Consider the following 26,271-nt stretch of genomic DNA (forward strand, 5'->3'; position numbering starts at 1 on the left):
CTACCAAGAGCTGGGAAAGCGGGAATGGCGCAGGAGGACGGAATCTCGCGATAATTGCCCCCTGTTCTCGCGGTCTCACGATAGGTGGGACGAGACGCTCGTTTTCCAAGCCATGTGGCCATTGGTCGAGAGCAGCGCTTCCGGCCATACTGGCCCCGCCCACATCCGACCCTCGCTTCCGGCTCCGGCTCCGGCTCCGGCTCCGGGCTTGCTGTCAGGAAGGAGTACCTTTTGCTTTTGCGGGGTGAGGGTGTGATTTGTCCGGCTCCAACCTCAGAGGTCGCCGGTGACTACTCTGCGCTCTCGTTCGTGCATCCATTCAGGCGTCTGTGCACGCATTGAATGTATACGTTGAGGGATTACAACAATAATTGATGCCGGGCGCTTGTTGGGTTCCAGGCGGCGTGCTAAGAGCTGCGCATACCTTACCTCTTTTAACCCTCACAGCAGTCCTATGGCACAGGTACCATGATTCTACCCCTTTGACGGGTGAAAAACGGAGGCCGGGTGGGTTTCGGCACCATGGCCAAGGTTAGGGAGCAAGCTGTGAGCCTGGGCGCCGGGTTTTAAGGGCCCGGCGGTGCGCGCTGATAGGTTCCTGCCAGAGAGGAGGCGGTGACCTGGTCTCTGAAACACCTGTTGCTAGAAAAGACAGTGACAGCTTAGTCATTTAAATATTGAGGCGGTTCCTAGCGTGGCTGAATAGGCTGTGCATAAATATTCCTTCAATGTCTGTATCAGGGAATACGGACAGCAAAGGAAGAGAGCTTTATGTTCAAAAAAAAAAAAAGAAAGAAAAATCCAAGCATTGTTAGGGAACTTTAAAAAAACACACGAATATTTTAAATACCTTGTTTGGTAACGTGGCCACTTTCTTATTTTATTTTTTAATACATTTTTATTGCTTTCAGAGGGGAAGAGAGAGAGAGGAACATCAATGATGAGAGGGAATCATGGATCGGCTGCCTCTTGCACGCCCCACACCTGGGGATGGAGTCCGAAGCCCTGGCAGGGACCCTGATCAGGAATCCAGCCGTGACCTGGTTCACAGGTCGACGCTCAACCATTGAGCCATGTAGGCTGGGCGAGAATGCTCCTGTTTTCAAAGAAGTCCTGAATATAGTGTTGAAATCTTCCTGGAGCCTACCCTCAGTTTCTAGGGGAAAAGTCGATATGAAAAAGATTACCTAACACCTCTCTCTTTTTTTTTTAATTTAAAAACCAGAGGATAATGCCTATAAAGCTATGCAAGAATCACAGGAAACCCACATATCCAAGTATTTAGATGAAATTGTGGCTGCTGTCAGCGTCACGCCGAGAAAGAAGTTCGCCAGCAGGCTGCCTCATTCGGTCCTCTTCCAGCCTCCGCGAGAGCAACTCCAGCTCTGCGAAGAGAAAGCAAAGTCCTACTCCAGCCGGCACGAGGTGAGGAGCCTTCCTTCTCCATCCCTGTGCCCGGGCCATTGAGAAGGGCAATGGCTTAGGTGACGTTCCCAAGAAAATGTGTATGTATGTACATGCACAATGGAATATCATTCAGCCATAAAAAGAAGGAGATTCTACCCTCGCCCGTGTGGCTCAGTAGTCGAACGTCGACCTATGAGCCAGAAGGTCACTCTTTGATTCGCCGTCAGGGCACATGCCCTGGTTGCGGGCTCCATCCCCAGCAGGGGGTGCGCAGGAGGCAGCCGACTGATGATTATCTCTTACTAGAGGCCCGATGCACGAAATCTGTGCAAGGGGCTCGGCCCTCGCAGCCCCCGGCTCCATCAGAAGGTCGTCCGGAAGGATGTCCGGAAGGACGTCCGGAAGGTCGTTGGGCTGTCTGGTCTAATTAGCATATCACGCTTTTATTATTATAGATTGATGTTTCTATCTCTCTCTCCCTCTTCTTTCCTCTCTGAAATCCATAAAAATATATTTAAAAAACATTTTTTTAATAGTAAGCCTGTTTTCTTTTCCTTACAGTATAAGCAGGCGATCCAGGAGCTCGTCCGCTGCGTAGCGTTGACCAGGATCTGCTATGGCAGCTGCCATTGGAAACTAGCAGAGGCGTATGTTAATCTGGCTCAAGGCTACCTCCAGCTGAAAGGTGAGCTCAGCTCAGACCCAGGAGGCTCAGTTGGTTAATATATAATGTATAAAAAAAGAGCAGGAAGATTTGGACCCTTGGAGTTTTGATTTTTAGGGTCTTAAAAGTAGGGTTCTTGGGCCCAGCTGGCATGGCTCAGTGGTTGAGCATTGACCTATGAACCAGGAGGTCAGTTTGATTCCCGGTCCAGGGCACATGCACAGGTTGCAGGCTCGATCCCAAGTGTGGGGCGTGTAGGAGGCAGCCGATCCATGATTCTCTCTCATCATTGATGTTTCTTTCTCTCTCTGCCTCTCCCTTTCTCTCTGAAATCAATAAAAACATATTTGAGAAAAATAGATAAATAAGAAGACCATTGTCAGGGAGAAATGATCTTATCTTGACTACAAGGGGGTGTGGGGGTGTGTGGAAATTTCATCTTCTGTACTAAGTATAAAACACTTTGGTTGCTACAGTCATGACAGTATTTCCTGCTGCCCCAGTACCTCTCCCCTTGACAGTAAGTAGGTCAAGGAGACCTCATTGGATTCCCTGACCGTAAGTTATTAACTATATTCTTGCCCACTGAGATGATAGAGAAATTGAGACTTCCTCTGCTTTGTCCCCAGGAACGTCCCTGCAGGCCAAACACCATGCAGAGAAAGCCAGAGAAATCCTCACCAACTCCATCGTGCCTTCCTGTGATGACGACACGGCTGTTTTCAGGTGTTCCGTTGAGCTATTCCATACCCTGGGGAGAGCCCAACTCTCCCTGCAAAAGTATCCTTTTGGCCCTTTTTGTTGTGGGTCCGTGGGGAGAGCGTTGGCCTGCGGACTGAAGGGTCTTGGGTTGGCTTCTGGTCAAGGCCATGTACCTCGGTTGCAGGCTCGATCCCCGGCCACGGTTGGAGCTTGTGAGGGAGGCAACCAATCAATGTGTCTCTCTCACATCAATATTTCTCTATCTCTCTCTGTCTCTCCCCCTCCCTTTTACTCTCTCTAAAAAAAAAAAAAATCAGTGGAAAATATCCTGGGGTGAGGATTAACAACAATAAAAAAGTATCCTTTGGCCTCTGCTTACAAAGAGACATACCGCTCATGTTCCTTATATTTAACTAGAGGCCCAACGCACGAAATCCATGCACAGCTAGGGTCCCTTGCGGCTGCCGGCTGGGACCTCCCTTCCCCCGGCTGCTTGCCACCACCGCCGCCAGCCGATTGGCTGGCGGCCCCGCCCTGGTCGAACTCCTGGTCGAGGGGACAATTTGCATATGAGGCTTTTATTATATAGGATTCTCAAAGCTGACAGGTGACCCGGGAAGGGTGATGGGAAGTGTAGAGAGCCCAGGATGTCCAGGAACTAGGGTCCCGGAATCCAGAACCAAGGGTCACGTTTCCTGAACGCAGCTCAGATTTAAGGAAGCCGCAGAGAACTTGGCGAAAGCAGAGAGGCTTTCAAAGGAGCTGCTGCGATGTGGAAGGATCGTGAAGGAAGAGTGGATAGAAACCCAAGCTCGGATCAAACTGTCATTCGCGCGGTAGGTTTCCAGGGCAGGACTTTTCGTAAGCATGACGGCTGGCGGTTCTTTGCCGGAAGACTCTCTCCAGGCAGGAAGTTTCTTATTTTTAAAATCTGCCTTTATTGATTTCAGAGAGGAAGGGAGAGTGAGTGAGAGAGAAATATCAATGATGAGAGAGATTCATTGATCGGCTGCCTCCTGCACGCCCCACTCCTGGGGATCTAGTTTTTAGTATCTATAACTTAGTGTATAAATTACCCTTTAAGCCAATGATTACTCACGTGATCTGTGTTTTAGTTCGAAGATATATGAGATTTTTTTCCCCAGGACATTTGGGTGCTATTCCTATCTCATTTTATGGTATTATAGACAGGAACATATTTGTGTGGTAGGGACTCTGCAATTTACTGAAGCTTCCTTTGGGATCTAGTTCAGGGCCAAGTTTCGGGAAGGTTCCCAGGGAGCTACAAGGGAAATTGTGTTCTTTAATTGTCGTGTGTAAGGTTGCAATAAGTCTGCCTTAGGGGTGACGCAAATTCATATTTTTGTTTTATCTTTTGCGACTTTGATGTATTAGATTTGAAGGTAAGTGCGCTTGAATTTTGACGCACAATTATTGGGCTGTTTAGTGCTGTCCATGGTTCTGCCAGTCATTGTTTTATGCAATCTGATATATTCTATTGGGTGGGAAGTTAAAACAGCAGCATATCTTCTTTATTATTTTTATTTATTGACTTGAGAGAGAGAGAGAGATTGGTGAATTTCAGAGGGAAGGTGGGTGGGTGAGGAGAGACTATCGGAGAACTCATATGCATATATGCATAACCCATGGACACAGACAATAGTGTGGTGAAGGCCTGGGAGAGGCAGGGCCAGGATGAATGGGGAGGTAAGTGGAGGAAAAAAGGGGGGACATCTTTTTTTTTTAAATATATTTTATTGATTTTTTACAGAGAGGAAGGGAGAGGGATAGAGAGCTAGAAACATCAATGAGAGAGAAACATCGATCAGCTGCCTCCTGCACACCCCCTACCGGGGACGTGCCCGCAACCAAGGTACATGCCCTTGACCGGAATCGAACCCCGGACCCTGAGTCTGAAGGCCAACGCTCTATCCACTGAGCCAAACCGGTCAGGGCGGGGACATCTTAATACTTTCAACAATAAAGATAAATTTGAAACACTAAAATAAAAAAATAATTTAAAAATAAGCTGATGGTTGCCTTTGGCAAGAAGGTAGAATAGATCAAATTGTGATATGTTCGTCCAAGGAAAATGATCAGAATGTTTCTATGCTTCATGTCATAGTGACTCTCACAAGTACAGTGTTTGTGTAAGAAGCCAGACCCCCAAAGAATTCATCATACCGTCTGATCCCATGTTTGTAACAGGAGATGGTAGTGGTTGCAAAAGGCTGCTAGTCCAGAATTGCTCCCTGCCCAGAAGTAGGCATTCTATCGTGCCCTGTAAGACAGGAAGTATGCAAATCAGAGGCCCCGGATCTGATGTTTGTCGCCATCTGTTGAGATCTGACTAATGTTATTTGTGCTTCATGTTGAACAACGTTGCTGCAAAGTCAAGTATAAATGCCTTCCTCCCACCCAGAATCCAGCACCTCCTCTCCGAGTGCTCTCCAGACTAGCGGTACCAAATCTCGCCAGCAGGTGGCGTGCCTTGTACGCATCTGTCCCGAATGCCTGTGAGTCCCCTTTCTCAGCTGTCCTACAGTTACCTTGTCTTTAGGGGAGTTGTTTTAAACTTCGCTACTTCCTTCTCCATCCTGAACCTTCACCTTGACCCAGTTACTGGAACTCGCATGTTTCAACTGATGGTTTTCATGTCATCGCTCGGCTTTGTTTCCTGACTGAAGTGTGACTGTTTCGCCCACACTGATCTGCTCTAAAAGCAATGAGGCTTTGCCCTGGCTGGCGGCGTAGCACAGTGGTTAGAGTGTTGGCCTGTGCACCAGAGGGTCATGGACTGAAGTGTGACTGTTTTGCCCACACTGATCTGCTCTAAAAGCAATGGGGCTTTGCCCTGGCCGGCCAGTGTAGCTCAGTGGTTAGAGTGTTGGCCTGTGCACCAGAGGGTCATGGGTTCCATTCCCATCAAGGGCATGTGCCTTGATGGTGGCAGGTTTGATCCCCGTGCGGGAGGCAGCCAGCCAATCAATGTGTCTCTCTCACATCGGTGTTTCTCTCTCGTGCCTTGATGGTGGCAGGTTTGATTCCCGTGCGGGAGGCAGCCAGCCAATCAGTGTGTCTCTCTCACATCGGTGTTTCTCTCTGTGTCTCTGTGCTCTCCCCTCCCCCCTTCCCTTCCACTCTCTAAACATCAATGGAAAAAATATCCCGGGGTGAGGCTAAAACAAACAAAGAAGAAAGCAAAGGAGGCTTTGGTTTGTGCATTTCTGTAGCTACAGTCCCAACCACAAGGGCCAGGTCCTGGAGGTGGAAGGCCCGGATAATCCCTCAGGCAGCTCTCACGGGATTTGTGTTTCTCTTAAAAGGGTATCTTTTAGGTGCATCCACCTCCTCCATCAGCCTCGCCTTTTATGGTGCCCGTCGGGCCAGGCCAGCTCTTTCCTCCTCGGGCAGGCAGATGAGTGCCGCAGAGTGACTCATGCTCCCAGCCTCCCAGCCCTCCCTGGGGCCTGCAGCTCCGTCCCTCCTACCTGTCCGCCGCTGTCCCAGCACCATTCCACCCAGTCGTTCTTACTCACTTTGGAGAGTGAATCCAACCCTGTGTTCCGGTTCCCGCAGCTTTTTGTTGTTGTTGTTGTTGTGTGTTTTATTAATCCTCACCCAAGGATATTTTTCCATTGATTTTCACAGAGAGTTGAAGGGAGGGGGAGAGAAGAAACGGATTGAATGATCCATTCTCATGAACATGAGAGTAAAACTTGTAAATTGCCTCCAAACTTTCCCTATTAGAAAAGCCATTTCCCTAATCCCTCTTCCGCACGTGTCTTTGGGCACTCGCACAACGTTATCTCTGAGGCGTGTGCCCAGCGCGGGACTGAGGTATGAGAGCCTGACTGGTGTGGCTCAGTGGTTTGAGCGTCGACCTATGAACCAGGAGGTCACAGTTCGATTCCCAGTTGGGGCACATGCCTGGATTGTGGGCTCAATCCCCAGTGTGGGGCGTGCAGGAGGCAGCTAATTGATGATTCTCTCTCATCATTGATTCTCTCTCCCTCTCTATTCCTCTCTGAAATCAATAAAAAAAGAAAACCCAAAATAGAGTATGAGAGCTGTTTTATGAGCAGAGGGGTTCCCAGTTCTGGGGAAGCACAGTGGAGTGATCACAGAGTCACCCCACTCAATCTAGGACAGCGGTTCTCAACCTGTGGGTCGCGACCCCTTTGGGGGTCGAATGACCCTTTCACAGGGGTCGCCTAAGACCATCGGAAAACACATAGATAATTACATATTGTTTTTGTGATGAATCACTATGCTTTAATTATGTTCAATTTGTAACAATGAAATTGGGGGTCCCCACAACGTGAGGAACTGTATTAAAGGGTCACGGCATTAGGAAGGTTGAGAACCACTGGTCTAGGACGTCAGACCAGAGCCAGGACTAAGATGAGCAAGCCCGGTGCCCAGGACACGCACGCCATTTAAGGAGCCCTGGAAACAAGAGGCCGATTCCTGACTCCCTGGGCACATGCTTCATCCTTTATGAGCATGAGAAGAACAAGGTGATTTTTTTTTCTTTGCTCAAATATCTGTGGCATTGTCTGAGTTCCCGAGGTGCAGTTCGGTGGAAAAAATCTGCAGTCATTTTGAAACTATGCGACTTGCTCTAGATTCTAGACCAGAGGTTGGCAAACTTTTTCTGTAAAGTAGGGGTGGGGCGTTATTTTCTGCCCTGGGCCATGTGGATATTTATCACATCATCCGTGGGCCGTACAAAATGATCAGCTTAAAAATTAGCCTGCTCTATTTGGTCAAACGTAATTAACTCACCCCTAATGCCTTGGCAGGGCCAGACCTAATGATTTCAGGGGCCTTATAGGGACGTTCCAACCCACCCCTGCTGTAAAGGCCCAGGCAGTAAGTATGTTATGCTTCATAGGCCATATGCAAAAGCAGCCCTGGGCAGTGTGTAAACAAGTGGGCGTGGCTATGTGCCAATAAAACTTTATGTATAAAAACAATACATTTGACCCAAAGGCCATAGTTTGCTGACTTCTGTGTTCAGTTATGTAATCTTTGTCTCCCAGGAACCTTATTCTTTGGCTAAGTGATATGTTACCAACCCTGTGTTTCAAAGCCTCTTTCTGTCACCAGAGATGCCTGCAGGTTTTCTACGATGCTTTTAAAGCCCGATTATTATATTCTAAGCTTCTTTTTAAAAAAATATTTTTATTGATTTCAGAGAGGAAGGAAGAGGGAGAGAGAGAGAGAGAAACATCAACGATGAGTGAGAATCATGGATCAGCTGCTTCCTGCACGCCCCCCAACTGGGGAACGAGCCTGCAACCCGGGCATGTGCCCTGACCAGGAATTGAAATGCCAACGCCCAACCAACTGAGCCACACCCACCATGGCTAAATATCTCTTGATGAATTTGTGTACATATAGATTAGATATAAAGTTTTTGTATATCATACAAAGTTATTTTTGGAATTTGCTTTTTCGCTTAGAAAATGTAGTGGATGCACTTCTGCATGGGTAAGTATGGATCGACATTAACTTTAATGGCTAAGTAGCATTCCGCGGTGTATGGATGTACTTCCTGTAACCTGCTTGGACGATTGCCTATTGGTGCAATTTAAGTGCTTTGTTCTTTTCCACTATTACAAAGAATGCTTAGGTAAACATTCTTACATGCAGATCTTCTTGTCTTGCCAGAGTATCTCTTCAAGATAAATTACTATTGCCCCCCCCAGGCCAGTGTAGCTCAGTGGTTGAGTGTCGACCTATGAACCAGGAGGTCGGTTCTATTCCCAGTCAAGCCATATGCCTGGGTTGCGGGCTCGATCCCCAATGGGGGGTGTGCAGGAGGCAGCCGATCCATGATTCGCTCTCATCATTGATGTTTCTCTCTCTCCCTCTCCCTTCCTCTCTGAAATCCATTAAAAAATATGTATTTTTTAAAAAGTCATAGCTGGCTCGGAAACGAACCTGGACAGCAGGGATCGGAGAGCCAAATCCTCACCACCCAGACCACCCGTATTTCCAGCATTTTCCATTGCAATTAGTCTAAAAACCGTCACTTTGGTGTTTTAGGATGTACCAGGGCCGGAGGAAATCCAAAGAAGCTCTGCCCTACTACCAAGAGGCTTTAGAACATACGGAGAGCAGCAAAGGGGAAAAGAGTCTCGAATGTGTGCCGGTGCTGAGGGAACTGGCGGGCGCGGAACGGGCCCTGAGACTCCACGACGCGTCCATCAACCACTTCCTGCCGGTGAGCTGCAGCATGCTGGCCGCCCGAGCTGTTCCAGACCCAACACTGCTCTTTTTATTTTTAATATATTTTCATTGATTTCAGAGAGGAAGGGAGAGGGAGGGAGAGAGAGAGAAACATCAATGATGAGAGAGAATCATGGATCGGCTGCCCCCTGCACGCCCCCTACTGGGGATCGAGCCCACAACCCGGGCATGTGCCCTTGACCGGGAATCGAACCTGGGACCCTTCAGTCCGTGGGCCGATGCTCTCACCTCTGAGCTAACCGGCCAGGGCATACTTGTCAAGTATGACAGGCGACTTTTCTTCTTGTTTATTCTTGAGGTTCATAAAGATTAGAGAGTTTCAGTTAAGACTTGCCGATTCTTGCTCAGGAGGTCCCTTGGTGAAGTCAAAATAACATTGGATTTGGAATGGGAAGAGCTGATTAAAGAAGTCACTTAAGCCCTCGAGAAAAGAAAAGGAAAGGGAAGAAGACCCTCACCCACTTCACAGACCCACTCACAGGGTCAAGACGGACGGCGCTTTGTGAGCCGGTGGGCGTGTCCCCTGCACAAGCTCCTTTTATTTGTCAGCAGCCGCCATTAGACGTTTATCAAGGCCCCCTTTTCGCTAGGGACGTCCCCTAAGACACAGAAAGGTCCAGTGTGGCCACAGCTGTCGGAGGGAGCTCATGCCTCAGCCATTTATTCGATCCGCACAAAGAAAAGGGGTTTATTCCCGTGTTGTTTGTCCCTCTGCATTCTTCTGCGGTGACAAGCACCAGAGAGAAAAGACCTTTCGTTTTTTGCAGAATGTACAACAGTCCAAAGTCTTTCAGGAATGAACCCATGCAAGTGGAGAAAAATAGAGCCAGCCCCACGGAGCCACCACCGGTGGAATCGGACCCTGACCTCCTGGTTCATAGGTCAGCGCTCAGCCACCGAGCCACGCCGGTGGGCGCACATCAGTATTTCCGAGAGCATACACGGGGAACAGTGGGCAGCAGGGAGCTATCCGGAATCAGGCTGGGCGTGGGGAGAAGAGAGTACTGGGCAGAAGGGAGGGGGCATTGAAGTTGTTGTTTATTCTTTCCTACCACTTAGGGCAGTGGTTCTCAACCTGTGGGTCGCAACCCCAGTACGGCTAGGGACAGAACGGAGGGGGCATTAAAGTTGTTGTTCATTCTTTCCTACCACTTAGACCAGCGGTTCTCAACCTGTGGGTCGCGACCCCTTTGGGGGTCGAACGACCCTTTCACAGGGGTCGCCTAAGACCATCCTGCATATCAGATATTTACATGACGATTCATCACAGTAGCAACATTACAGTTATGAAGTAGCAACGAAAATAATTTTATGGTTGGGGGTCACCACAACATGAGGAACTGTATGAAAGGGTCGCGGCATTAGGAAGGTTGAGAACCACTGACTTAGGGTTTTTAAAGTGACAGGCAGGTGTTCGCGTTCCTATCTAAAAGCCTAGTTAAGTGTTAAGAGAACACCTACTTGCAACCAAAACTGGACGAAAATGCAAGCCCCCGACACATCTATTTTGGTGCTAACCCTCCCCGGGGTGGCGGGCAGGGCCTTTTCTCGCCAGCCCTTTGGAGGAGCTAAAATTGACCGCTGGAGAGCTGCCACGGAGGACTCTCTCCGACTATTAAAAGAAACTGGCTCAGGCCGGGGCCCCGAGAACTCGGTTTTCTGCGGCCACGGGCACCCAGCGACGTCCCTTCCAGCTACCGCCCCAGGGATTCCCAGCTCCGTCTTGCTCTTAGCCGAGGTCCCCCGGCTGCCCCCACGCCCCTGTGGTGTGTGCGGCCCTGGAGAGCTTCCCTATAGGAGCCCAGGCAGAATCATAAACATGATTCCGTTGGCATGTGGAGCGGGGCAGGCTCGCCTCTCTCTCTTCCTCTCCCCAGACACTGACCACGAGGCCCCTTGACTCCATCCCCGTGGCTCCTGCTGTCTTCACTCCAGGGAGTGGCTTTCCCGGCCGCCTGCTATTTGAAAAGCATCTCCAGTCGGCCCTTCAGGCCAGATCGGGGGTAGAGGGGGTGGGGGAGGGGAGAACTAATTAGGGCATTGCCAAGACCACTCAAAACAAGGGATATTGTTAGCATTTAAGAATATGAAATTCTGATGGTTCTAACACAGCCATGAGAGTTATGACCATCAACCTTGACGTGGAGTAGCCCCTATCATAACAAGTCTAGAGCTACCGCCCACTGCCCAGCCGGGGTGTCTCAGTGGTTGAGTATTGACCCATGAGCCAGAGCCAGGAGGTCACGGTTCGATTCCCGGTCAGGGCACATACCCGGGTTGTGGGCTCGGTCCCCAGTGTGGGGCGTGCAGGAGGCAGCCGATCCATGATTCTCTCTCATCATGGATGTTTCTCTCTCTCTCTCCCTCTCCCTTCCTCTCTGAAATCAGTAAAAACATGTTTTTTAAAAAAGCATATATATATATATAAAGTGTGCAGCTTAAATATCAGTTGTGGTTCCTATGTTTGGCCTAGTGTTTCTCTCCTTGAAACGCGTGGTATTTTGGTCTTTCTGTTTTCGGCAATTTATGGAGAGCTCCCTGCCCTCTCACGGTAGTGCCTTGTGTGACTTGGTGTTTTCTGTCTGTTTCTTCCTGTACCGCCCTACTTTCTGGCCCACGCGTGTCCTGTAGCGGGCGATCTGTAAGTACCTGTGTATCGGGTGAACGGACACACGTTACTCATAGACATTTGTAAAACTCCCCCTGCCTATAAGGCAGGTGAGAAGTGACTTTACTGTTTCATCCACGCATGTAATTTACATCTTTTTACTTGAAGCAATGCACTTTGTATTTTACTTGCAAGGATTCATTATTATTTCATGTCCCCCGGATCATAGGGTTGTGTTTTTTCCCAAAGGAATTGAAAAATCGGCTTTATTTTTGTGGCGGGGGGCTGGGGGGGAGGGAACCCCATGCTGAGCTGACCAGTGGGTGGAGGGTCAGGGCTGGCCCACTTCCTCTTCACAGTACTGGCCCCCCCCTTTTTTTTCTTTTTAAATCCTCACCTCAGGATATTTTTTCCTTTGATTACTAGAGCGTGGGAGGGAAGGAGGAAAGAGAGATGGAAGGGTGGGAGGAGGGGAGGAAAGAGAGAGAGAGAAACATCGACATGAGAGAGACATTGATTGGTTGCCTCCTGCACTTGCCCCTGCTGGGGCTGGGGGACCTGCAACCCAGATATGTGCCCTTGACCAGGAATCGAACCCACTACCCTTTCGTCCCAGGGTTGACGCTCTAACCACTGAGCAACCCCTCCAGGGCAGCACTGGCCCTTTTAAATCCATCTCCTTCCTCCTGGAGGCCCTCCCACCTCCTCTGCCCACACCCCTCTCCCAGGAGCAGAGCCTGTGAAATACTTTGCTTAGCGATGGGCCCTGGCCTCTGGCCGCAGCCGCGAGCCATCGGGTCTCAGCACCCAGTGCTTTCTCTCTCCCTCCACACAGCGCTGGTAAAATCCATCTCTCCCAAAGCACATCGTTGCCTCCACATCCATCACATTGGCCAGCGGGCTAGAATGTTCCTTGGCTTCCTTAACGCCATGAGAACAGTGAGTTCCCTGTCCCTGCTGCCAAGCATGGAAACCAGCCTGTTTCTTCTTCCCCCGGCGACAGGCGCATCTCATCGTCCTGAGCGCAGAGCCGTCCCGAGAGGAGGCAGCGGAGTCCGCGCACTGTGTCGCCCGCGCAGCCCTGGCTTCCGGGAGGCCCGAGCACCACGGTGAGAGCCAGCCTTCCGTGGCTGGGTGGCTGGGTGAGTGGTGGGCGCTGCCTGCTGCCCGCCTGGCCTGCACACATCTGGGCCTTTGGGATGGGCGAGCACGTGACGGAGCTGTGACGCAGGCCCTTCGGGGAGCGGCCGAGGCGTTAGCCAAGCATCTTAGCGTCACCAGGTCCTTGGTGTCTCCCTGTGCGGCCTTCCTCCAGGCTTTGGTTTTCAAATACAGCGGATCTGCACCCGAATGTAGGTGGTAAAGAGCCCGAGGGAACCCGGGCTGGGCGCCCAGGGAGGTCTGCTCTGCTTTCAGAGGCGATCAGTTTTGATCTTTGTTTATTTTTAAATATGTTTATCGATTTCCGAGATGAAAGGAGAGAGAGAGAGAGAGAGAGAGTAACATCATTGGCTCTCTCCTGCTTTCAGAGGCGATCAGTTTTTATCTTTGTTTATTTTTAAATATGTTTATCGATTTCAGAGATGAAAGGAGAGAGAGAGAGAGAGAGTAACATCATTGGCTCTCTCACATCCATGTTTCTCCCTTTCACCCTCTCTCTAAAATTCAGTGGAAAAAAATATCCTCGGGCAAGTCTTAACAGCAAAAAAGTTAAGGCCAATAAATACAAGGCAAAAATAAAAAAGACTAATTAATGAGGGAAACAAAATCTCCTTTGGGGCATCTTCCCTAGCCTGCCTGCTGATTGCCCATGCAAGGCATTGCCCTCCGATGAAAAAATGTCGCTGGCCCAGCAGCCAGCGCGCATCACGCTAATCCCTTCGCCCCGAGCCTCCCCCGCATTCCTTATGCAGACAGCACTGCCTAGAAGCCAGGCGGGACCCGGATTGCATCAGGCCTCCCCCGGAATGCCACGGACCGAGCCAGGCCGGCTTCCCAGGGCCGCCGTTGACAAACTTGGTATCAACAGCTCTCCCAGCCCCTCCTGCCAGGGGGTCAGGGCTCTTAACTCTCCTCGAGAAGGATGTGAGGATGAAGTGGGTGGAAGCCAAGTACATGTCAGTGTAAACCTTCCAGCGGCCGAGCACGGGCGGCCTTGTTTGGAAGTGGCCCCATCTGCCTCCGGAGCTCCAGGGGGCCGGGCAGCGCCAGGCACATCCAAACGGCACGGGCTCTGCCCCATCGGAGGGGTGTGTCCCTGGCTCCATGAACCGGACTCATGAGCGTGGGGTACATTCTTTTTTGTTTGTTTTTTTTAAACCCTCACCCGAGGATATTTTTCCATTGATTTTTTAGAGAGAGTGTAAGAGAGGGAAAGACAGAAACGTCGATGTGAGAGAAACACATCAATTGGTTGCCTCCTGCACGTGCCTCGACCAGAGCCCGGGCCAGGGAGGGGCAGAGGAGGGCCTGCAACTGAGGTACGTGCCCTTGACCAGAATCGAACCCGGGACCCTTTGGTCCACAGGCCGATGCTCAGTCCACTGAGCCAAACCGGCCAGGGCTGGGGTGCATTCTTGAGGTATAGCTCCCTGTGCACCAATATGTTCCCGGCCCCAACGTGGCCTAGCCTCTCCCCACATTTTGCACAGTAGACGGGAAATATGAAAGTATCAGAACCGAGGCCCTGGATCCTGATGAAGTCTCCTCTATTTCACCCTACACACGCCTCCCTTTTCTCCACTCTTCCTCCTGTGGCCTGCCTTCTCCGCTGGCCCCAGGCGGGGCCCGGCTCCCTGTTGTCTGGGTTACTGATGCTCCTTGCGTCCCGTGTGCCCTAGAGACACCGGAAGTCAGGCAGCCCCTGGCGTCCTCGTGCACTCAGCTCCGATGGGCTCCTGACAGGTGCCCTTCACCTCTTCCCATGGCCCTCCTCAGCTACCCCTGCTGCTAGACACCATGGAAGCCAATACTGGCCACACTCCCACCTCTCTCCCCTCCTCCTCCTCCCTCCCCTCTCCTTCCTCCCTCCCCGGCCTCTCCACCCTCTTGACCCCCCTGTGCTCTGAGAGGGCCTCCCTCAGCTCCTCCTCAGGGCCCATCTCTCCTTATGAAATGCCCAGCCAGCCCGAGCCTGGCCTGCCTCTGAGCTGCCCAAGCAGATGTCAGCATCCATATACACTTTTTAAATAGATTTTTATTGATGTCAGAGAGGAAGGGAGAGAGAGAGAGACGTCCATGATGAGAGAAAATCATGGATCGGCTGCCTCCTGCACGCCCCACACTGGGTGGGGATCGAGCCACACCCCAGCCCAGCCCTGCGATGCCCTCGGGGCACGCCCAGCAGGATCTAAATGGGTTCAGTCTGCTTGCTGGGTGATGTGCTCCTCGGGGTTCATGCCAAGCTGGGCTCTAAGACTTTCCATTTTCAAGTTCCCTGGGGTCCTTAATGCTTTAGTACAGAGTGCATAGTCTTTCCCAAGACCATCACAAAAGACCATTGTTGCCTGCTACACACAGGCCTCCCTTTAAGTGAAAGCTGCCCAGAGAGTTACAGGAATTGTTGTTGGTGGTTTAATCTATTTTTTAAATATATTTTAATTGATTTCAGAGAGGAAGGGAGAGGGAGAGAGAGAAACATCCATGATGAGAGAGAACCACGGATCGGTTGCCTCCTGCCCGCCCCCTACTTGGGGATCGAGCCCACAACCCAGGCCTGTGCCCTGATTGGGAATCGAACCGTGACCCCCTGGTTCCCAGGTTTACACTCAACCACTGAGCCACGCCTGCCGGGCTACAGGGATTGGTTGTAATTAAAGCCTCGTGGCCCGCCGTGTGCCGAGTCGTGACGCTGTATTCCTCATGCTCTCTGAGTGAAGTCACACAGACGGAACAGAGTCTGACGGGGCTGTGAGGGGACCGTACACCACGGGGCCGCACTTCCTCCCTCCCTCGCCCTGACGTGCAGACAGCCTGGCCAGTCTACGGGAGTGAAAAGGGGAGAAGATTGATGGCCTTGACCTGTGCCCCGAGGGCTCAGGTTTACAGCTAAGTCATGTTCCCCTGCTTAGGAGAGTGACTCATCCACTGCCCAGGCCAGGGCCTCGGGTTGCTGAGGATTCTAAAAAAATCTTAGAGCCCTCCTTAGCTGCCCCTGCTGCTAGACACCATGGAAGCCAATACTGAAGGTGTTTCGGTGGTGGTGGTGGTGTTTTTTTATTGAGGGTTGTGTTTGTTTAAAATATTTTAAAAATATATCTTTATTGATTTCAAAGAGGAAGGGAAAGGGAGAGAGAGATGGAAACATCAATGATGAGAGAGAATTATGGCTCAGCTGCCTCCTGCACGCCCCCTGCTGGGCATCGAGCCCACAACTGGGAATCCAACCGGTGACCTCTTGGAATCAACCGCTGAGCCACACCAGCCGGGAAAGATCCTTGCTCTTCAGGGAGGGCTTGGTTCCGTTCTTCGGTTCATTTCCAATTAGACAGAAAACAGAACTCTCCGGCATACTCCACTCGCTGGTGTTGAGACGTGGAATGTCGGTGTCGGTAATGCCTTCAGAGCCAACAGAACAAATGCCACGTCATCCGATCATCGACGCAGGCAAAGTGAACGCAGAGTTTGAGCATTAAATTGCGATGAGTCAGCTGCAACTAAAAGGGAAGGAATACCTTCCAGGCAGCTGAATTTTCTCCTACCAAGAGAAAAAAACAAATGGAGTAATACTTTAGAAATGTAGAAATGTACAGACACCACCACCACCCCCACCCCCGCATTGGCTCAGTGGATAGAGCGTCGGTCCTCGGACTGAGGGGTTCCAGGTTCGATTCCTGGTCACGTGCACGGACCTCTATAAAATTCAGTGGAAAAATATCCTCGGGTGAGGATGAACAGAAAAGAAAAGAAAAAAGAAAAGAAAAGAAAAGAAAGAGGAGTCTCTTTTAGCAGCCTGCAAACTTGCTGATATCTTGCATGACCGCCTCCCTGGGAGAGCTAAGCTGTCTGAAAAAAGCGAGGAAAGTAAATGGCCGTGTCCTTCTGAGATCCGAATCTTTTCTGATGAAACAGGCAGCTGAACGGGCAGACGGCAGTCTCCCCAACAGGGTTCTCTTACCCGAGTGCTTATTATTTTCAAATAGTTCGCCGCGCTACTAGCGTCTCTGTGGTTTCCATTCAAATCCGCGAGCCGTTTTCACAGTTGTTGTCGTGATGCTTTGCTTCAGATGTGGCCGAGCGGTACTTCCGAGAGAGCCTGGCTCACCTGAAGGATGCGGAAGGGATGGGGAAAGCCAAGTTTCTCTCGGTTCAAGACGAATATTGCCATTTTCTGCAAGGCGCTGGGCAAGAGGAGGTGAGTGAGCTTGGGCCACAGTTGGCCGGTTATCTGCATGGGCGACCCAGTTGATAGCCACAGGGCTACGCAACTCCCTTGCTCTGCGAGCATCCAGTAGGCGTCTACTTTGTGCGAGGCATGGATGAGTAAGGCCATGTGGCCACTGTCGGGCAGTGAGTTACATCATTTTCTTTCTTTTTAAATATATGTATATTTTTATTTCAGAGAAGAATGAAGAGGGGGAGAGAGATGGAAACATCAATGATAGAGAATCATTGATTGGCTGCCTCCTGCACGCCCCCTACTGGGGATCGAGCCCACAACGGGACATGTGTCCTGACCGAGAATCAAACCATGATCTCCTGGTTCCCAGGTCCACGCTCGACCACTGAGCCACACCAGCCGGGCTACCTCATTTTCTTAATGGGCACTGATCTTCGTCAGCTTTAGAACATGTTTAACCAGACAGCCTTGTGTCCCTTTCGCAGAGAGCGACCTCGATCCTGAGGGAGTCCCTGGAGGCCAAAGTGGGGGCGTTTGGTGATCTCAGTCCTGAGGTGGCAGAGACCTACCGGCTCCTGAGCGGCGCCGACCTGGCGCAGGGGAACCACGGCGGGGCCCACAAGAAACTGAACAAGGTAACCTGGAGCCGACACTAATGCAGAAAGAAGCCCTCCTCCCCTCCCTCCCTCCCTCCCTCCCACGGGTCGTCTTCTCTCCCTCCCCATGCTCTTTTAACTTTTATATTTTTAAAAATATACTTTGTTTGATTTCTGAGAGAATGGGAGAGGGAGAGAGAGATAGAAACATCAATGATGAGAGAGAATCATGGATCGGCTGCCTCCTGCACGCCCCACACTGGGGACCGAGCCCACAATCCGGGCATGTGCCCTGACCGGGACTTGAACCGTGACCTCCTGGTTCATAGGTCGAGGCTCAACCACTGAGCCACACCGGTCAGGCCACCATGCTCTTTTTAAATGGACCTTTCTAAGTGGTTTATTTAGGAAAGATTACTTCACTTGCACAGTTGTTCTAAACTAACACTTTTTCGGTAAAAGATACAGTAATCCTCTTATACATTATATATCTTTTAATGAATTACCAATTATTTTTACTATGTAAATACATTTTTAATTTTTATGGAGTTTAATTTATCTGTCTTTTATTGTACTCTCTGTGCACACAGTTTATAGAGGAATTTTTTTGTGTTCTTCTAGTACTTATATATTTAGTTCTTTTTTTATTTGAATGCATTGGGGTGACATTGGTTAATAAAATTATGTAGGTTTCAGGGGTACAATTCTATAATACATCATCTGTACATTGTATTGTATGGGCACACCAAGTCAAGTCTCTTTCCATCACCAGTTTCTTCTTGAATTTGGAGTTCATTTGCATGGATGGTGTGAGGTACAGATACAGTGTTTTTTGTTTTCTAACTGGCTACCCAGTTGTCCAGCACCATTTTATTAAAGAGCCCAGTGGTCTGAGATAACACCTTCACCATAGACCACATTTCCACATGAACTTGAGTCTGTTTCTGGATTTCTCTTCTACTCCACTGATGGCTTTGTTTGTGTAAATGCCAGTTCCTCGTTGGTTTTAAATTTAGAGATTTCATTGCAGGGCTCAGTAGCTGGGAGGACTAGACACCACTCGTGGTTTCTCTGACTCTAGAATATCTGGTTTCCCAGGTCTTCTAGCCTGTGTGTGTGTGTTTGTTTTTCCACATGAATTTTAATGTGAACAACTTGTCTCGCTAAATACAAACTTTGATGGTATTTTCTGGAGGATGGTGTTATTTATAAGTGAACTTAAGGAGCGCTGACAGCTTTATGGTGTGGAGTCATTTTATTCCAGAGCAGGGATGTCGTTACACTTGCTGGTGTCCGCTTTGGTATCATTTAGGCCCGTTTCTAAAGTGCCCCTTTATCCTGGGTTTTGCACAATTCTTACCCGGTTGATTTCTAAGCATGTTATCTCCTTTAATACTGTTGTCTGTGGAGTTGTATCCACTGTCATGTCTTCCGACTGGTCACTTTTGTGTATGTGAAGACGACCGGTTTCTCTGTGTGAATTTTATGTGCTGCTGCTTGCTTAATGCTTTTCCTGCCTGAGTTAATTGGAGCATTCTCTCAGGTTTCCAGGGTATCCTATTACTTCATCGGCAAATGGTTTGACTTTTTGTTTTTCAGCTCTGGTGGCTCTGCTTGATTTCTCTTATCTAATCGCGTCGGCTCCTCCCTCCAGGACAATAGGATGGTAGTGGAGGTAGTGGGCGCCCTTGTCTTGTTCCTGATCTTAGTGGACATGCCTCTAGACCAGTGATGGCGAACCTTTTGAGCTCGGCGTGTTAGCATTTTGAAAAACCCTAACTTAACCCTGGTGCCGTGTCACATATAGAAATTTTTTGATATTTGCATCCATAGTAAAACAAAGACTTATATTTTTGATATTTATTTTATATACTTAAATGCCATTTAACAAAGAGAAATCAACCAAAAAAATGAGTTCGCGTGTCACCTCTGACACGCGTGTCATATGTTTGCCATCACTGCTCTTGTGAGTCTTCATTCAGTAGATGCTGGCTTTGGGACTAAGGTTTATTATGTATTTTTATCATGTTAAGGAAATAGACATCCTGTGGTTTTTTGTGTTTGTTTGTTTTTAATTAGAAATAAGTGTTGGATTTTATCAAATGTTTTTTTAGCATTGGTGGAGATAATCAGATGACTCTTCTTAGATCACTTCATATGGTATATTTTATTCTAGTATTAAACCAACCTTGCATTCCTGGAATAAATGTGCTTGGTTATACTGAATTATAGTCTTAATATGAGGTTGGTTCTGCCTGCTAATGTTTATTTTACGATTTTTGCACCAATATTTATAAGTGATATTTAAGTATCAATGTTATATTTGCTTCATAAAAATAATTTGGAAGCTTACCTTTATTTTCTTTTTTTTTTAACTTTTTTATGGAATGTATTGGGGTGACGTTGGTTAATAAGATTATGTAGGTTTCAGGGGTGCGGTTCTCTACTGCATCATCTCTATTGTATTGTGCGCTCACCACCCCACATCAGGTCTCCTTCCTTACCTTTATTTTCTATGCCCTGAAGGAATTTATGCAGCATTAAAACTATCGAGTGCTTGGAGTTTTGCACTTCCTGTGAAACTCTTTAGGTCTGGTGCTTCTTTTAGGGGGAAATTCCTTGACAATCTTCTCTATTATACAAAAAAAATTTGATGTGTTGAAGCTTTCGATCTTTAATGGGGTCATTTTGGTGTATTTTTCTAGGTAATTATCTCATTTACATTTTCAGATTGATTTGCATAGAGATTTGCAACATAGTCTCATGAATTTTTAAAATTTCTACCTTTTAAATAGTTGCATTCCCATTATAACATCTTAGTTTTACATTTGGATTTCTCTTCTTTTTTTTCTGGACTGGGTTGGGAGGGAGGGGGAGTAGGGAGAGGTTTAGGGAAGGTGTTTAATAAGTAGTCCTGAAAAAGAGTGTAGGCTGGGGGAGGCCAGCATCCCCAGGTTGGAAGTGGGGTGAAGAGGAGGCTGGGGGGCTGGAGAGTACAACCCATTTAAGAAGCAGAGTGACTGGGGAGGACTGTCTGTCGGGGAGCACCCAGAAGAGGTGGGCAAGGCTCTGGGCGGAGTTCCTAGGTTAAGGGGCTGAGACTTGATCCTTCAGGTGACTGTCCCAACCATGGGCTCTGAGGCCAAATCCAGCCCACTCCCTCGTATGACCCATGAGTTTGCTCTTTTTTTTAAATCTCTTTTTAATATATATTTTTATTGATTTCAGAGAGGCAGGGAGAGGGAGAGTGAGAAACATCCATGGTGAGAGAGAATCATCGATCGACTGCCTCCTGCATGCCCCCTACTAGGAATTGGGCCGGCAACCCGGGCATGTGCCCTGACCGGGAATCAAACCGTGACCTCCTGGTTCCTAGGTCCACGCTCAACCACTGAGCCACACCGGCCGGGCTGGCCCACAAGTTTAAAATGGTTCCTACCGCCCGGCCGGCTGGAGGGGGATCCTGCCGTGCACCCATGACGCATCTGTCCTCTGAACATTTGTGTTGCAGTTGTCCTGGCGAAAGATGATGGTAGCTTGCTCCATGACAGTGGCCAGGGGATGGAGCAGAGTCGTGGGGGAGTCGAGGGGTGTCGATAAGGATAGAGAGCTCACGGCACTTGGCAACGCAGAGGTGAGGAGTGAGGGTGTGGCCAGGATGGCACCCAGGCTTCCCAGGCTTGGGGAGAGCAGTGGAGTGAGTGGCAGCGCCTGTGGGCCCCCCCCCACCCACACACACCTTTCTTGCTCATCTCCCGTCCCTTGTTCCCACCTTACCTGTTTTCCTCTCACGGGAACCTTCCTACCCTCCTGTGCACAGCTCAGAATTAGTGCTCCTCCAGGTAAGAGAGCTGCAGGGGGGGTGGGGTGTGCATGTGAGAGAGGAAGAGAGAGAGAGAAAAGCACCTGCCTGAAACCCCACCCCCACCATCACCTCCCACCAGGTGCTCCTCACCTGGCTGACCCCCCTCCCCATCCTTCACGTCTCCATTTGAATGTGAGGCTTCACCGGTCCAGGTACCTCTACCACCATCGACCTCCCCTCATTTTATTCTGTCAGTCCATGTTCTTTTTCTTTTTTTTAAATTAATTTATTTAAGATTCATCTGGATACTCAGGATTTCAGGGTTTTGTCCACTTAAAAGAAAAGTGAGGAACTCCCCCTCGAGGCTGGTTTCCAACAGGGGCTTCCCTGGAGGAATCGAGAAAGCCCAGAAAACCTCCCACGTGGCGGGAGCTGTTCTCCCGCAGGCGTCTGGGGCTTCGTTTACTTCGGCACAGTGAGCTGTTCCCAGCGCCTGGCTCCCCGTCGGTCCCATTAACATCTACTGGCTTTGTCTCCGAGTCAATGTCAGTGTCAAGGTCTTTATCAGAAGAATCCAAGTGCATCCTTCACACCCAATGCTTTAAAGCACATTTCGCTAAGAGCAGCAGAACATCGAAAAATCCAACTTCTGGTTCTTAGAGTCACGTGGCTACTCAGCTTCGGACTCAGCTGCCCAGCTTCGTAAAACACTTTCCGGGAAAAGCCAGGAAGGGGTTATGTCGCTTTAGAAGGAAAACGATTTCCGTTCCCGGATGGACCATGTTTCCTGTCTTGGCCTCCGTGGGCGCTGTCATCACACAGGGATGACGCCGGGGCCGGGGGTGTTCCTCTCTCTCCTGGCCGACATCCCTGGGCATCTCTCTCGCATCAGCTAGAACTTTGAGCAAATCTGCTTAGTGAGGATAAGTAGCCCTTTTAAAAAAGAAATCGATTAATTCCAGGAAGATAAGAGTCCGGATCGGCGTCGAGGAGATGGGAGGGAGCTGGGGCTCACTTCTCTCTGGGCTGATTCTTGGAAAGGGTCGTTTTATCCAATCAGGATCCACTCTCCCTCCTAACACAGTGCCCGCAGGGAAAACGATGAGCGCCCAAGGTCAAGGGTAGAGGGAGCGACAACTGATAGGATACCATCAGCTGCCTTCTTCTGGGGGGTGGGCGCCTGAGCTCACTGCCTGATAGAAGACATAAAACATGACGAGTCCATATCAGCGTCGAGGAGATGGGAGGGAGCTGGGGCTCACCTCTCTCTGGGCTGATTCTTGGAAAGGGTCATTTTATCCAACCAGGATCCACTCTCCCTCCTAACGCAGTGCCCGCGGGGAAAACGATGAGCGCCCAAGGTCAAGGGCAGAGGGAGCGACAACTGGTAGGATACCATCAGCTGCCTTCTTCTGGGGGGTGGGTGCCTGAGCTCACTGCCTGATAGAAGACATAAAACATGACCCCCAGGAAGTGCCCGCTTCTGCCCCTGCCCACCCCATACCGGATGACATCATTCCCACACTGTATTTTACTATGGTTTTCTTTTACGTGTTTTTTTTAAGCTTCATATAAAATATACATATAATGTGCCTATATTATCTATAATTTGCATTCACCTGCAATTTGCTCTTTTCTGCCTATAATCTTGAGATTCATCTACATGGACACACACACCAGAAATGTGCATGATATCAAGCATGTACAGTCCATGTGCATATTACAGGTTGCTCATCCATTAGCCGAATCGCCGAATGGCTCTGTCACTCTCAGTCTATCTGAAAGCGTGCTTGCTCATGCGTGTTCTTTGACAGACCTTGGTTTTCCGTGATTAGACGATTCGTTTTGCAATCCGGCAGGTGAAAGGCAACCTCAGAGTTTTAGGTTGGGTTTCTGGTTACTGGTGAGGTTGGGCATGCTTGTCCGCTGTTCTGGTTTTCCAGGTCTTTGAATCATCCTTTTATATCTTGTGCTCACTTTTCCGTAGGGAGGTTGTGTTCGTTTCTCTCATCACCTTGGGGGAGTTCTTGATCTATTCTGAATGTTAATCCTTTCTCCGATTTGTGCAATGTTTCCCCCCAGTCTGTATCCTTTGCTTAAGGTGAATTTTGGTGCACAGGTATTTTGAGTTCTAATGTAGTTAAATTTTATTAATCAAATCTTTGGGTTTGTCCAGATCTTGTCCAAGAACTACTTCTGCATAAAGATCGTCTCTGATATTTTCACCTAAACGTTCCACGTTTTGCATTTCGTATTTAGCTCTTCCATCTGCCCGAGATTCACTGTTGGGCTTGGTAATGGGGCAGGGGTCCATTTCCTTCCGGTTCCATTCATTGACGAGTCCAGCTCTCCCTCACCGACCCCTCAAGGTCACTTCTCTCCTGTCATCTGTCATGTGTTGGGCTCTCTGCTATGTCCCATTTGTCTACTTGTCTGCCCCTGGATGAGAACTGCACTGCCTTCGTTACTATCTATCTATAAAAATGAAAACATACTATGCTAATTAGACCGAATGTCCTTCCGGATGACCTTCCACACAAAGCCGGGACTTCGAGGGAAGCCCGGGTCCCGGGTGCCAGAGGGAAGCCAGTGCTGGCAGCCGGGGGAAGGAAGGCCTACTCTTGCAGGAATTTCATGCATCGGGCCTCTAGTAGTTTTATAAAGATGGAGACGGTAAAGCAGTTTCTTCCACCTCCTTCTTCTTCAAAATTACTTGGCCCGTTTGGGGGCACAAATTGAATCTTTATCTTCCCCCTGAGTTTTCCCTGGCCAGGTACAAGCAGTCAAGTGGCAGGATAATAAGCAGAATAAAGCTGAATCTTTAACTCCTCAATAAATGACTCCCTAGGAAATTGCTGTGTGGTAATGATTACAGAAAGCCCATGGAAAATAAAACAATAGTTTATTGATTTTGAGAGTGAGAGGAAGGGAGAAGACAGAATCATCGCTGTGAGAGAGTGTAACATGGATCGGCTGCCTGCTGCACATCCCCTCACCCCCTACTGGGGATCCAGCCCACAACCCGGGCATGTGCCCTGACCTGGGAATCGAACCTGCCACTTCTGGGTGCACAGGACAACGCCCAACCAGCTGAGCCACACTGGGCAGGGCACAGAACTTTTTTTCTTTTTTAACGTGTCTGGGCTGTAGTAAGGGTCATTTAAATTAGAAACTGCACACCATCCTCTCCTGAATACCAATTCTCTTGCCTTTATTTTTAAAAATATTACTTTTTAAATATATTTTTGCATACAGGTTGTCACAGAGGGTTCTGTAAAAACAGTGCTAGAGCAGTACACTTGTTTCCAGGATCCCTCGGAACATCCAAGTTGAAGGTCAGACTGCCCCTAGCATTCACAGTGAAGGTCAGACTGTCCCTAGCATTCACAGTGGAGGTCAGACTGCCCCTAGCATTCACAGTGAAGGTCAGACTGCCCCTAGCATTCACGGTGAAGGTCAGACTGCCCCTAGCATTCATGGTGAAGGTCAGACAGGGGTCTGTGACTGAAGCATTCTTTCTCCCATTCTCGGGAGCCTTGTCCGCCTGCTGCACGCTCCCCGTGACGTTTCACACTCTCACGATGACTGCTTGGTGTTCTGCAGTGTCTCCAGATTCAGACCCTCCTGTACGGACCGCAGGACAGGCGGACGCTGGCCACCCAGCAGGCCCTGGACGTCCTGTCCAAGTGAGTCAGCGTTCCCTCGCTGTTCCCCTGGGCACCTTGCTCCTCGGTCGTCCGGAACCCCCCAGGAAGCCGGGTCTGTGGGGTTCTGGGGGACTGTCCATGCGTGGAGAGCTGTACCGACTTCCTGTTACTCAGACACCAGGCAAGACCAGCTCATCAGAAGCCCAGCTGTAAAATACCTTCCGCTGGAACCTGCCCAGGGCTCCTCTGTGCTCTTGGGGTGCCTGTCGGGATGGGAGCCCGAGAGCCCTCTGACTTCACGCACATCTTTAAGATTGAAATTCTGATATTTTATTTTTTAATGTATTTTTGATTTCAGAGAGGAAGGAAGAGAGAAAGAAACATCAATGATGAGAGAGAATCACTGATTGGCTGCCTCCTGCACGCCCCCACACGGGGGATCGAGTCCACAACCCGGGCCTGTGCCCTGACCGGGGTCAAACTGTGACCTCCCGGTTCACAGGTTGACGCTCAACCCTGAGCAAAGCCAGCCGGGCCCCCCACATCTTTCTTAGGAGGCCCCAATTCTGCTGTGGCAGCTCCCCACCTCGCAGAGCCTGTGCTCCCAGAGGGCCCGTGGACCCGCTGCCAAATCCGCACTCATGGGAGCTCCCGATGCGGACACAGCCAGCAGGGGGCGCTGTTCTGCGCTCCAGGCCCCTTACCCCAGGGGAGATGAGAAACTAAGGCAGGGGTGGGGAACGTCTGGCCCGCGGGCCATATAAGGCCCAGGAAATCCTTTCGTCTGCCCCTGCCAAGGCATTAAGGATGAGTTAATTAAATGCTGGACCCAGTATGGCAGGCTCATGTTCAAGTGGATCATTCTGTATGGCCCACGAAGGATGCTATAAACATCCAGATGGCCCTGGACAGAGAGAAGGTCCCCACCCCTGCACTGAGGCCTCCAGCCCAACCTTCCTGCTCGGGTTCAGCTAACCTCAGGGTTGACTCTCAGCTCGAGGAAAGGGTCACAGGGATGAGAAAGCTCCAGAAAGCACCTTGCCTTCTAGGTCCCTGAGCCACGGTTCTCCTCCCACCCGCATCCCCTCCGAGGCTCCTCCATGAAATGGAACCGGGCAGCTGCTGGGCTGTCCCACAGCACCGGGGGGTGGAGGGGCAGGGGTCCGAGGGGCACCCCACTCACCACCCTCCGCTTGCTCGCAGGGCCCCCGAGATGGCCACCGTGAAGCTGAGGTCGGGCCCGAGG

At 49.8% G+C, this 26,271-nt stretch overlaps 1 protein-coding gene across 1 annotated transcript; it reads left to right on the forward strand.

Moving 5' to 3' along the window:
* Positions 1 to 184: 184 nt before the first annotated feature.
* On the forward strand, positions 185 to 26,265 carry TTC23 (tetratricopeptide repeat domain 23; the record flags this gene model as incomplete). The annotated part of the gene is made up of 12 exons (XM_014543612.1): positions 185 to 286; positions 1,226 to 1,425; positions 1,969 to 2,092; positions 2,701 to 2,851; positions 3,484 to 3,609; positions 8,828 to 9,005; positions 12,643 to 12,748; positions 16,865 to 16,992; positions 17,463 to 17,612; positions 21,085 to 21,207; positions 24,982 to 25,064; positions 26,229 to 26,265. Coding segments are annotated over exons 2-12 (1,386 nt in total), but the record flags the coding sequence as incomplete, so codon positions are not given.
* Positions 26,266 to 26,271: the final 6 nt, after the last annotated feature.

Source organism: Myotis brandtii, unplaced genomic scaffold, assembly GCF_000412655.1.
Source record: "Myotis brandtii unplaced genomic scaffold, ASM41265v1 scaffold329, whole genome shotgun sequence".
Lineage (NCBI taxonomy): Eukaryota > Metazoa > Chordata > Mammalia > Chiroptera > Vespertilionidae > Myotis > Myotis brandtii.